Raw genomic sequence first — 12,167 nt, 5'->3', positions numbered from 1 at the left:
AAAAGTAAAAAAATGTACAATCTCATGCTGCATATTTACATATATTATTTAAATACTATATTTTATCTTTCTGCTATCCATAAATCTCAGTCTAAAGCTTCTTTTTAATGTATCATTTTATAAAAGAATACATTCAACGTATCTAGAGCTTGCAAAAATTGTTGGTTTGTTGTGGTTTCGGTCTTTCTGTTTGTTTTTGTTTTATTAATTATTTAAAACATAATGATGAGTAACGGCTCTCTGTAAAAGCATCCAGGAATCGTTTGGATTACACAGCTGATAGAGAGAACTTGGAATCTGCACTTGATTGTGCAACTGCTTTTGAATCTATTCTAGTGACAACTTAATGCTCAGAATGAGAGTGCAGTAAAACAGCAGATTAAAGCATTTGTTACTATTACATCTTATGTGCTCTACAGTGACACTGTACCTAGAGTGAGTAGGTTTCCTTTTTCTGTAAAGATGATTTAATATTATAAGTCAGGTGGTTTGGAATATAGAAGAGAAAAGGGATTAGTAAAATAGTATATCTTATGGCATTCAGCAAATGGAAAGCTTTACATCCTTGAAAATATTATAACAGTGGTTGAATAAATGGTATGGTGTAGTATGTGCATCAGGAACATCATAAAGAATATTTTCCCACTCCCCGCAATTCTTTGAATAAAAATATCTTTTTCACTTACATATACAATGCCTTTTAGGGACATTCAGTACTAAGCTATCTACAAATGGTTTCCCTTTCCCTTTTAATTACTCTACAACTCTTTCTTTCCCATTTTCAGAACGACTTTTCCAAAGTATATAGCTTTTTCACACAGCTTTTTAAAATATACAGTTATATTTTAACTTTTGTTAAATAAAGAAACCAGTGTTTTCTTTAAGACAGAGGCAATGAAGCAAATGGGAATTACTGTATGTGAAAACGGGAAGCAATTCCCAGAGCAAAAGACAAAACAGAACTACATGAATAAATGAAGTTATTGATGTGGGGTTGGAGCTTTTAACTGGGGCTCCCGGTTTAAATAGGTAGCCCAGTAGACTAAGTTAAAGATTCCAAAAAGCAAAGGGAAGGCTATTCTTGATAGTCGATCAATTTTACTGACGCTGTTAAAAGTTTTCTTGGGTTCTGCAGGTTTTGTTTCTGGCTTAACTTCTTTGGGCTCAATTGTTGCACTTTTAGCAATGGTTGCCAGCCCAGGGTCCCTTGCAATATTAGGGGTATAGCTCGTAGCAGCAGCTGTGTACGTGTTGTTTTTCTTAATGAGAGGATCCTTTATTTTCTTTGGCTGAAGAAAGAAGAAAATGTTTTATTTGCACTACCATCTCAACAGATAAGGTTATGAAAAAACACTATAAAACTTTGCAATTAATCCAATTTATGCCACAAATTGTAATAAGCTGTAAGAAAGATGTTAGTGTCAGGTTACGTACCTCATGCAAAATATTTGGGTGAAGACAAAAAAAATCATCCATCTACATTTCTTGTAGTAGTCGAACCAAATTAGATGATGGATAAACTGTAATGAGGACTTATACTGATAGGTAGTCTCACAGATCAACAAAGTTGTCTTTAATGGTAATCAACATTGACAAACCAATCAACTGTGCTTCTTGACCAGGATAAAACCTTCAGAAGACACTGAATTTCTTAATGTAGCTTTCCAATATTAAGACAAATAATGCTGTAGGATGCATTCTAAGATCCTTCATACATAAAAACACACAATTAAAAAATCATGTGATCATGCACTAAGAGAGTAGATTATTTAATAAAATGCAAAGCTGCCAGTATGCTGTTCACTAATGGTTTACACCAAATGTATATGCTTTTTATGGAATAGAAATTTCATGTTAATTGGATCAATAATGGCTGAAATGTCATTGCACATACTTCAATAGCTGTATGATTTTTGCATCCACCTGCCTATATTGCTGAAGCAAGGATGGACTGAAAATCTTTCAGTGAAGAAGAATTTATTGATCTGAAAGAATATCTAGATTTTTCCTGTAGGTTCTTATGTTTTCTAGTATCCTACTTCTGCAATCTACGTGTAGGAAAAAATTTGATCTTAGACATCTGAAATTACGAGTTGGAATTCAACAGTCCCTGTTGCAGGCAGTCTGAACCCTTCCTCCAGCCACTGCACTAGGGTTAACATAAAAGAGAGATGATGTGCGTCATTGGGGAGGCATAAAGAAAAGCAGCTCTTTGCTCCAAGTTCCTCTGATTACAAGAAAAAAAAAAAAAAAAAACGGATAACAAAAAAATCCCAAGAGCTTAGAAAATCTTTAGGCAGTACTTGCCACAAAAAGAATAGAAAAATGTTATCTGTTTCATCCTCTTAGATGGGGGAAAAAATGGCTAAAACAAAAATATCAGCAAAATGTGATCTGTTCTGTCATTTCCCAAGATAGCAAATAGAATTCTCTGTTTTCAAGAAGCAGCTGTCCCACAGAGGCAATATTTTTTTTAAGTAGTCGTGGTACTTTTTGTGGCAGATCAACTACAGATCAATAGCTATATAGACCACCCAGTGGGCAGGGTTTGGTATAAACTTGCTCAAGAGGTGAGTGTTTCAGGGAGCAGAGAGGCTGCTGCGGGACCCTGGGGAATGTGAATGGAATCTGCAAAAGCATCAGTGCACCTGGGGGGAGGCTTGTGGAAGGATGGCTTGGAGCCCCATGCAGCAAGGAAATGGCGGCCGAAATGTTACATTTCTGCTGCTTAGTAAGAAAAGGGAATCACGTAATGATCATGATGTAGATGTTCTTGATTTCATTACAATATTCAGCTTAGCTTGAAGATGAGAAAAAGCTTCAAATTGTCTTAGGATATTTCTGTTCAACAGGAAAAACAAACAGGTTGAAAAAAAAAAAACAAAACCTTTTTTTTTTAAGTTGTCTGTCTGCTCTTTTCCTCCTGAGCTGGAAGGCTGTTACATGCTTGCTGAGTATGAAACCAGATACTTTAGGGAGCAGCAATAAATCTGGCAGGCAAAGAACTGCTGCACAGAAGTCTTGGAGGAGACCCTTTCTATAGATTTAAATGTCATGAGGAATCTGATCCACAGAAAGTCCTGACATCAGTCACGGTCCTAATGTTTCATATGTCAAATTCAACTTTATGAAGAAGTAATATGACAGCTAATTAGAGTTCTAAATTTTATTATGGTGCGATGCTCTGTTTGCCATTACTTTGCCTTGCCTGCCTTCCCTTATGTCTGCAGATAATGCCGCTCTTCCAGGGGCCAGAATGTCCTTTCTGGCTTATGTCAAATGATGCATAAAGACCCTTACCTGTTGAGGAATGCAAAGCCATAAATCTTCCAGTGTTTTAAGCAGTGTTTAAATATTGTGTTGATAATGTTGTGGGGTTTGTTTTTTTTCTCTGAAAATATAATTTTATTTGAAACAAATGAAATGGCTTATTATAGTAACTATATTACAAGGTAGGTTATATTAACAAGGCAATATTTAACATTTAAGGATTTTGTTCCACTAATACAGCCTATTTTTTGCAATAGATTTCATGAAGATAGGAGCACACCGAAGAATCAAATTATTTTCAATGAAAGTATCGTCAGTAACTGAAAACTCAATATTCACCAGCAGCCAAGCAGCTCATTACTGCTTTGCTTTGCTGCTTCATTCATTTGTTCTACAATACTTTCATTGTAGTTGTCATTGTGTATATGTCCTAAATTTATTTCTGTTTTCTTACTGACTTATGCAACTAAAATAGAAAAAAAAATATATATATATATATGTATATATAGGCGCACACTTTGGAATTAAATACACATATTCACATACCAATGAGTAACATCTGCTCCTCCAAATATTTGTTCTGCTGAATCTCTAGTCTGTGAATGTTCATAATGACCAATTAGGCAAGTTAAAACTCTTTTACAAGATCTCTCTTTCAAAAAAAAAAAAAAAGAAAAAAGCTTCTTTACAGAAGCAGCTGACATGATAACTCATAGGGAATGGAAAGCTTTCTCTTTCATGCCCTAAACATTCTCAACATTTTTGTGATGCACCTGCGATTTACAGACCAGGTCTGATCCCAGAGCAAAGGGACTCAGTGTGATGTCTCTGTTGCACTCAGGGAGGTGTGGGTCAGGACTGCACACTCCCAACGCAACTGTCAGTACTTCCCCCAAACAAATCCATTTCTCCTGTTGACTAAGAAGTAAAAATAATATTTTTATTTTTAAAAATAGAGAAATAGTTGGAGGCAAAGAGAAGGAAAGAAAAAGTCCTGTGGTGCTATATTTGGTCATGATCATAGAGCAATCCTGCTGAAGTTCCTGTTGGGGAGCGATATCCTTCGAAGACTATCAGATACAGTAGCCACAAGATTTTTTTCCTATGTTTATACTGGGGTATCCACACTTTCTTTTCCTCAAACACTAGAAAATTAATTTATTGTCTTTCTACTCAGATGCACAAGTCAAAATCTCAGTAAAATTTTTGATTATTAATAACATTAAATATCATCAGGTATGTCAGAAGTAGTATTTAGGTACTCTGTGTCTAAGTAATTACTGTTTATGTGTAGAAATGCTGTGTGTAAACACATGAGGAAACACTATTGGAGTAGGTACTTACTATTCTAAATAACAAGAATTTCTAATGGGCTAAAAAAACGCTACATAGTGACCAAGCATGGCATAGTATGACCTGCTTGAATAGATATTAAACGACGTTACCTTTTCAGGAACTACGCTTTTGCCATCCCATGCGTAGCCTCTCTTTGTGAAGTAATTCACTGTTGCAAACTCGATGAGCGCAGAAAACACAAAGGCGTAGCACACAGCTATAAACCAATCCATGGCAGTGGCGTAGGCAACCTTGGGGAGCGAATTCCTTGCACTGATGCTCAGAGTGGTCATTGTCAGGACAGTTGTCACTCCTGGAAAGCAAACAGTTTGTGTGTCTTTGGATTAGTGGCTGTATTTTGTGTTTCGCTTCTCAACTGTTAAAATAGATGAGAAAGTCTTCCCCCCTAATTCTTACAAACTTCCCCAACTAAGATCAGTTTCTAATTGAGTATAGCAGATTTCAAGTTCTATGGAAGTTGCAGATCTTAAAAACATCTTTTATACCTTTATTCATTGACATTTCTGTAGTAGAATATGTTTAAAGGTGAAATGAAATAATATTTTGAGTTGTGGACTAGATGTTACTTTAAGCTTCCTGGCATTTGGAGAACCGTTGCTGCTGTTCCTTGTTCATGCCCTGCAAATTGTCCTACAGATGTAACAATTTAACTTTTTCAGTTCTTTCTTGCAGCAGTTCTAAGGTGTTTAGCAGAAAACAAAAGGGCTTGTTTTCATTCAGCTTATTTGGTATGTGCTCCTTCAAATTTGTACTCAAATGCACTAAGCTTTATGTGATATTGCATTTATTTGAAATGATGGTCCTGTCTGTCCCTTTATTCACTGATGCCCTGAAAATAGCAAATAATTTATGCAAGAGCAAAGATAATGTAATTTGCATTTGTGATATTAGAGCTTCTCACTGCTGATGAACCTTTTCCCTCAACTGGCCATAAAGAGCAAGCAGGATTGTACTGAACTCACACTGCTTGCAGCTGTTTGAAAAAAATAAATCTGCAAGTGCAGGACATTTACATCAAATCACATGTCCACAAGTTACCTTGACAACTGCAATGTCATGTATTGAATGTATCTTGCGAGTTCGTCTTTGCTGTGCTGAGTGTTAGTGAAAATGTGCAGTGGTCTAAAATAGGCCAAAAAATGAACAATTTATTTACGTGCTGGTGTGAAGTGCCTAATGATGAAGCAATTTCTCTTCCCTGAGAGGCAACCTAATTTTGTCTTTGACTCGTTACTAGTGGGTTTGTTTCTCTTGTGTAGTAGCAAAACAGGATTTCTGATTTTTATTATCTGTGGTACTGAATGGTCTAAAAGATGTAAGTTGTGCTTCTGTATGTATATACATTCACGCAAAATTTTCTGAAACATTGCCATGAAGCAATGAAAAATCTATTTTGATACATAATCAGTAAACAACTACTGTTTACTGAGTAACTGTGTTCTGAAAGGAAATGTGTGGGGTTTTGAGCCTGTGAAGATAGCAGCTTGAACATCATGCAGTAATTATATATATTATTCATTATGAGACTAGGAAATTTTGTTCTCCACCTAGGGAAAATGAGTACCATTTCAAACTGATCATCTGATATTTCTTTTTAAATGGCATGTTCACAAAGATGTAAACCATCTAAAATTTCAATAGCTTTGACTACAGCAGCTCATAACAGGCCCAGGTTAATTCTCAGTGAAGTTGATAAAAATTCAGAACTAATTTTAGATCTTAATGTAAACAATATTATGTAAATCTAATTTACTTATACTGCGGTTTAAACCTTTCTCCTGTAAATGCACATTCGTATATCAACAGAAAGCCTCTACTTGGTTCATGAGGTCTAAGGCTATGCAAGCTGTGATTGATTTCCAGAGGCACTGGGAAACTAAAACACAGCTGTGAAGAATGCCAGAAAAGGTCAATAAAAATAGCTCTTGTTCAACAAGAGCTTTAGAGTCTGTGTTTCTCAACATCAGGATTTGTGGCTCTGTGGCTTTGCTATGTCCAGTGCAAATGGGTAAATTCTTTTTGGCAAAGCAGGATGGCCCATGGTGTCCTGCCCCAGCTGTGCCCTGAACAGGGGGAACTAGCGTGAAAGTCAACGGGGCTGTGTGTTCTTCTGCCTGAACATCACAAAAAAGCAGGTCACATAGCAGAAATCTAATGTTCTGTTTTCCCTAACTGAAGATTTGGTTTTTGGTTTTACCTGACTTGGATTAATATCTCCAAAGAATATACTAGTTGTTTGTTTCTAATTTTAAGATAGGCATTTGCAAGCAGTGCTTAAAACACTAGGGACCAACTGTATAAACAGATTGCCTTCTTATTGCATTTGTTGAGTGCATCTATATTCACCATTGTAAGCACAATAAATTGTCAGTGATTTCAACAGGACATCTTTAGCATCAGCCTGCAAAAAATGATGAAAAAGATTTTTAAAACAAAAACTTTCAAAGGACCTAAGGATGTCAAATGACCAACACCCATCGATTAAAACCTTTTGGACAATTACAACCATGAACGTCATTGCCATTGTCAGAAATGTTTTATTCCTATACTTACTGTTTTGGAAAAGTCAAACTGTAATAGATTGCTTAAGATTTTTTCAGGTCTCTTTTTATGAACACTTTAAAAACTTTGGACCTTAAATCAGTTTCTGCTACATGTTTGCAATGAAACATGTTAACTGGTGTGTACTGCACAATGTCCAGGCTCATGCTATTCTCCAATGTTGTGTTACGCATGACTAGTTTTACTATAAAATTTCTTAAATCTATTTGGCTTATGATTGCTGAGTAGGTTATTGGTGTTGCTTACCAAATACAGTTCTTGCTGGAACAGATTCTCTGTTAAGCCAGAAGGACACCTGTGACAGTATCACTGTCATGATGCATGGCAGATAGGTCTGGATGACAAAGTAACCAATCTTTCTCTTCAAATGAAAATGTGTAGTCATAACAACATATTCCCCTAAAACGAAGAAAAACAGGAACATTAAAGCTTTTATAAATTACAAATTAGAGGGCTTTCTAGGGAGGTTTTTTTTAAAAAAATTATATTTACCTCTGTTGTAAAAAAAAAATAAGTCCTCAGATCAACTTGGGTCAGCTCTAAGGGAAACATTCAATAGCACAGATTCTGAAGTTCCACTAATAATACAAAACTAGACAGTTCTGGGAAATTCTATTTAAATCTACATCTTCTCATCTATGCTGACTAGTGAGTGAAAGTTTGCATTGACTGGTGGCTCTTGTGAAAGGTCTTATTCCATTAGAAGATAGAAACCCACCATAATATACACATGTAAACATCATATAAAACTAAATCAAGACAGGCATTCAGAAGTGTTTCAGTCAGGCCAGGCTTAAGATGTAATTGTTGATGTGATTGTGTCTGCATTACCACTGTCTGTGCTTTATGTGCTCTGAAGATTAAGTGTCCCTGTTCTGCTAATTTAGGACTTTACTAAATTATTGTTCTCTCCTGAAGCAAATGGACAATGCAAGAATAACACAGAATATTTTCACTGGTGCTCACTTTTTACGTGCTACAAGAGCATATGAGCTGGGTATTCTAATTGCAATTGAAAGGAATCTTAAATGTTTATATAACTCTATAAATCTTACCTGTCAGAGCACAGCAAATAATGCCTTGTTTTCAGATCATTATTTACAGCATTGAAAAAGGATTTTGAAAAACAGTATACTATCAAAAGATTGAAAAAACCTATTGTTGTGACTTTTTTTTTTGAGTAGATTGATTTTTCTTATTATGCAATAAACATTATCTTAGGAAAGAGACAAGTAGACATGTAACTGGATGGAAACCTCTGTCTAGATGAGAGATGACATGTGAAATTACTGTTATTCTATTTTAAAATGTAGGCAGTTGGAAAGAGAAATTTGCTTTTGTTCAGGAAAACTTAAATTGGATTGAAAAACCATGTCTAGACATTGACTGCTTATGCACCAAGCATGTCAAATGCCCTTTTCTTTAATTCAGAGTCTAGAAGAACATTCATTTGAACAATCTAGTTCAATGTATAACCCTGAGGAAAGCTTATAAATAAAATGTGACAATATTCCTGGTATGTTTTGATATAAAAGACAGTAGCAAAGTGGGAAAAGAGAATCAATTATAAATTGAGAGGTAAAGCAAAGGATATACAAGGAAAGTTTTATTTCAAAAATAGGACTGGCAGAAGTACTGTAGTGGGCATTATTGCTTGAATTTTGCCCACCTTTCTTTAACCTTCCCTGAAACAACCTTCTTTTCATCTGTACCAGAGACTATTATCTCATGAAGGGTGCCAGCCTTGGCTAGAAGAGCCAATAATTTAATTTTATCTACTAAAATATCACGTGGGAAGCTATTTTAATGCAATCAGATACAGAATGCTCACAACGGTATGTCAGAATTAATTCAGTGATTGTAGATGGCAAGCTAAGAATATAGAGTGAACATGCCACTGTAGTCTGAAGCTTTATTTAGCTGCTTAAATTATCAAAGTATTTTTAACCTCTGGAAAATGAGAACAAGATTCAAAGCATAAAGGCAATTAAAAAGACAGGGATTACTCTCATCTGTTGAGCATTGCAGCAGGCCCAAGCTAGAAGTCAGCTAAAGGTAATGCCATGAGGAGTAAACCAGGCAAAGCATAGGCCTAGGAGAAAGCCTGCAGTTCAGTTACAAGACAAAACATGTTTTTAGGTCTGTAAAGTACCAGTGGACTGCAATCATTTAGAAGATAGTAGATATCTGAGATATATTTATATAAATGCAGTACTTGAAAGTACTCCATTATCTACTGTATCTTTAGCTTCCCACATTTTATGGCTTTTAGTTGAAAAGCATAACCACATTTGTGGCAGCTGCTGACCACTGTCTAACTTCCCAGCAATTATGCTGTAATTTTGTTTTCAAAGGTTTGTAATTCCACAGCGTATCAGAATCATTGGGTCAGATGTTCAGGTGGTGTAAACTAACTTGTGTTCTTAGAAGACAACAGCTGATAATTCAGTAAAGTCACATCAAACCTATTACTCAGTGTTGCATGAACTATTTGTAAGAAACACAGCTTATTAGGTAAGCACCTAAAATTAATGTGCATCACATCAGACACAAGGTTTGAGGTAGGGACTATACTTTTTGTATCACTATAGGGAGGAATTAAGGTATTCCTTGCCATCAATTTAAGACAAAGTATTTGTCATTTACTACTTATGTCATGTAACCCAATAGAAAAACCCTTACAAACAGCATCCTCTCAGTAGATTTACAGATCATCAGGAAAAAAAAATTAAAAATGTACCATTGTGAGTATAAATCCTGATGATTTTTCAGTGTAAAGCAATGTTTTCAAGGTGGCAAAATAATTCTATGGAAATAGAATCTTATATGAGCTCTTTAAGCATCTATTAAGGTGCTTACAAAAAAGATAATTTTAATCTCTTTCTGTGTCAATATGAGTTAGTAGTTGGAGAGTGACAGGAATCTTTCATAGAAGTAAAAAGTGGATGACGCTCTGCTTAAGCAAAGCAGCAGCAAGAATAATTATTATTTGTTTACTGAATACTATTTTTAAGCCTTTAGTACCTGCACATTGCATTGCCAGCATAGATGAATAACTGCAAGCACATGTTGACTAGGGATTCACCAAGTCATTTAATAGATTCGAGATATAGATATGAAGAACTTTTACACTTAAGTTTGCCTTCAGTTCTGTTTAAAAATGTATAATCTGCCTTTCTTAACAATTTATAGGTTGCTTTTCACATTACTGTCTAATTACCCTGAACTATATCTGGTGTTATGTATTTGGTTTAGCTATGCTCCCAGGCTTGTGAGTCTCTTCTGATTATCCTGCTGCCCTTATAACGCAATGAGAGAATTGCTGCCGAGTGCCAGGCTGCCGAGGTCCCTCTGAGTGAGTAGCTTCAGAACAGAAAGAGCAAAGAGCTCGAGATCCTTGCAGTTCCTCACAAATCCTATTGACTTTTCAGCAAAGGGCAGCTGGGGTGAATTACGGGCTCCACGAAAGTCAATGGCGACATTTCTAGCTGTGGCCAGGCCAAGAGTTCTCCGCTTTTCTTTTGTCTGATGCGTGTGCCTGTGCTCAATAACGGAAGCAGTGAATCTATAGGAGCAGTTGTGTTGATACTGTTCTTATACAAAGTCCTTATTACTACCATTCTACTTACTTTTATGATTACATCAACTGAACAGAATCTTCCAAGAAGTAACCTGGAAATTTTCAGGGGCTTAATAGAGCATATGAATATATTTTGGTAAGCTAAATAAAAAAATTAGTCACAAATTAGGGTTTGCCTTGACTTACTTTTCTGTAAATATTCATTGACTTTATGAAAGACACACTAGAAAGTTTGGTTTATGCAGGTGTAAGTGTACTTCTCTAGTTCGGTCACAACATTGGGTGCGTTCAAAGCAATACAACTTCTAACGCTGTGCTTCTTTCAGTCCCTTGAACAGTGTAGTCAACCCTTTCAGTGCTTGTTCATGCCTAATGCTCAGTTTATTACTGTATTTAGGTCTTTGTGCCCCTTCCAAATTAATTGAAAAATAAAATCTTGAAACAAACACTGCAAAGTGAAAAATAAAACTTTAACAAGCTTCAAGGTTACAGGTATATAATACTATAAATGTCGGCTATATTTCTGTGTCCTGTTAACAGTTTTGAAGCTGATGCTAACATTAAGACACCTAAATCCTGTTTGGATATTCCAGATGGCTTTTCATTTGATGACAACATTTTTTTCACTCTCTGAATACACCCTTGAGAAACTATATGCTTGCTTTTAGCAACTTCACTGCTTCCAGGAATACGATCTCTGAGGATTCATATTATACTATTTTTTTAAGCTTATATAATAAGCAGATAATACAATAAAGAAGTGAGGAGTGCTTCTTTACAATGTAAATTACTGTTTTTCTCTGGCTAGATCTGTCACTATAGGGGGCTTTTTAATTATTCAAATATTTTAACCAGCAGTTGTAGTAAGAAAGTAATCCCAGGATGTGTTACCTTTTCAGAGTCATGTTTTCCTAATCTGAAGCTCATATATTACAATATACCTTTCTCACTCTTTGGTCTTTATATTTTTCCTCCTGCTCTAAATTACATTTTGGCAGTTAAATATGACCCTTCCCCAAAAGCCTCTTTCACAGACCTGTGCTGGACTGTACAATTCCAGAGTCCACAGTTTGTCCAAGCAGATCGTATTGGTTCAATCGAGAGCCGTCTTCAGCCACAACCACTGACCTTGCTGGTTCCCGTGTCCATTCATACACGACCTCTGCTCTGGTATAAGCATCTAATTTAAAAGAAATACATTTCATTTCAGCTTTGCACCTTCTGTTGCTATATAGCTTTATCAGAAAAATATTTTCAACAGTAATTTGAACATTAAATTCTCTTTAATTACCTGTAGAAACCCACAACTAGCTTACTGGAACTTTTTAATCTATGGGAAATATAACTGATTTTATAGGTGTATCGATGCAATGATTAGCTAAATATCTACTATAGGGCT

The 12,167-nt window shown here is 35.6% G+C and overlaps 1 protein-coding gene across 1 annotated transcript in view; it reads right to left on the bottom strand.

Moving 5' to 3' along the window:
* Positions 1-780: 780 nt before the first annotated feature.
* GABRA1 (gamma-aminobutyric acid type A receptor subunit alpha1) overlaps positions 781-12,167 on the bottom strand; it is a 39,146-nt gene continuing 27,759 nt past the window's right edge. Inside the window, exons 7-10 of the mRNA XM_082063425.1 lie at positions 11,805-11,948; positions 7,435-7,587; positions 4,716-4,918; positions 781-1,289 (exon numbers count right to left, since the gene is read on the bottom strand). Coding sequence (XP_081919551.1) covers positions 981-1,289; positions 4,716-4,918; positions 7,435-7,587; positions 11,805-11,948 — 809 coding nt within the window. The 3' untranslated portion in view covers positions 781-980. The remainder of the gene's footprint in view (positions 1,290-4,715; positions 4,919-7,434; positions 7,588-11,804; positions 11,949-12,167) is intronic.

Source organism: Streptopelia decaocto (assembly GCF_964273445.1).
Source record: "Streptopelia decaocto genome assembly, chromosome: 12".
Taxonomy (NCBI): domain Eukaryota; kingdom Metazoa; phylum Chordata; class Aves; order Columbiformes; family Columbidae; genus Streptopelia; species Streptopelia decaocto.
The sequence above is the reverse complement of the archived record's forward strand: the minus strand, read 5'-3'. Positions and strand labels throughout refer to the sequence as shown.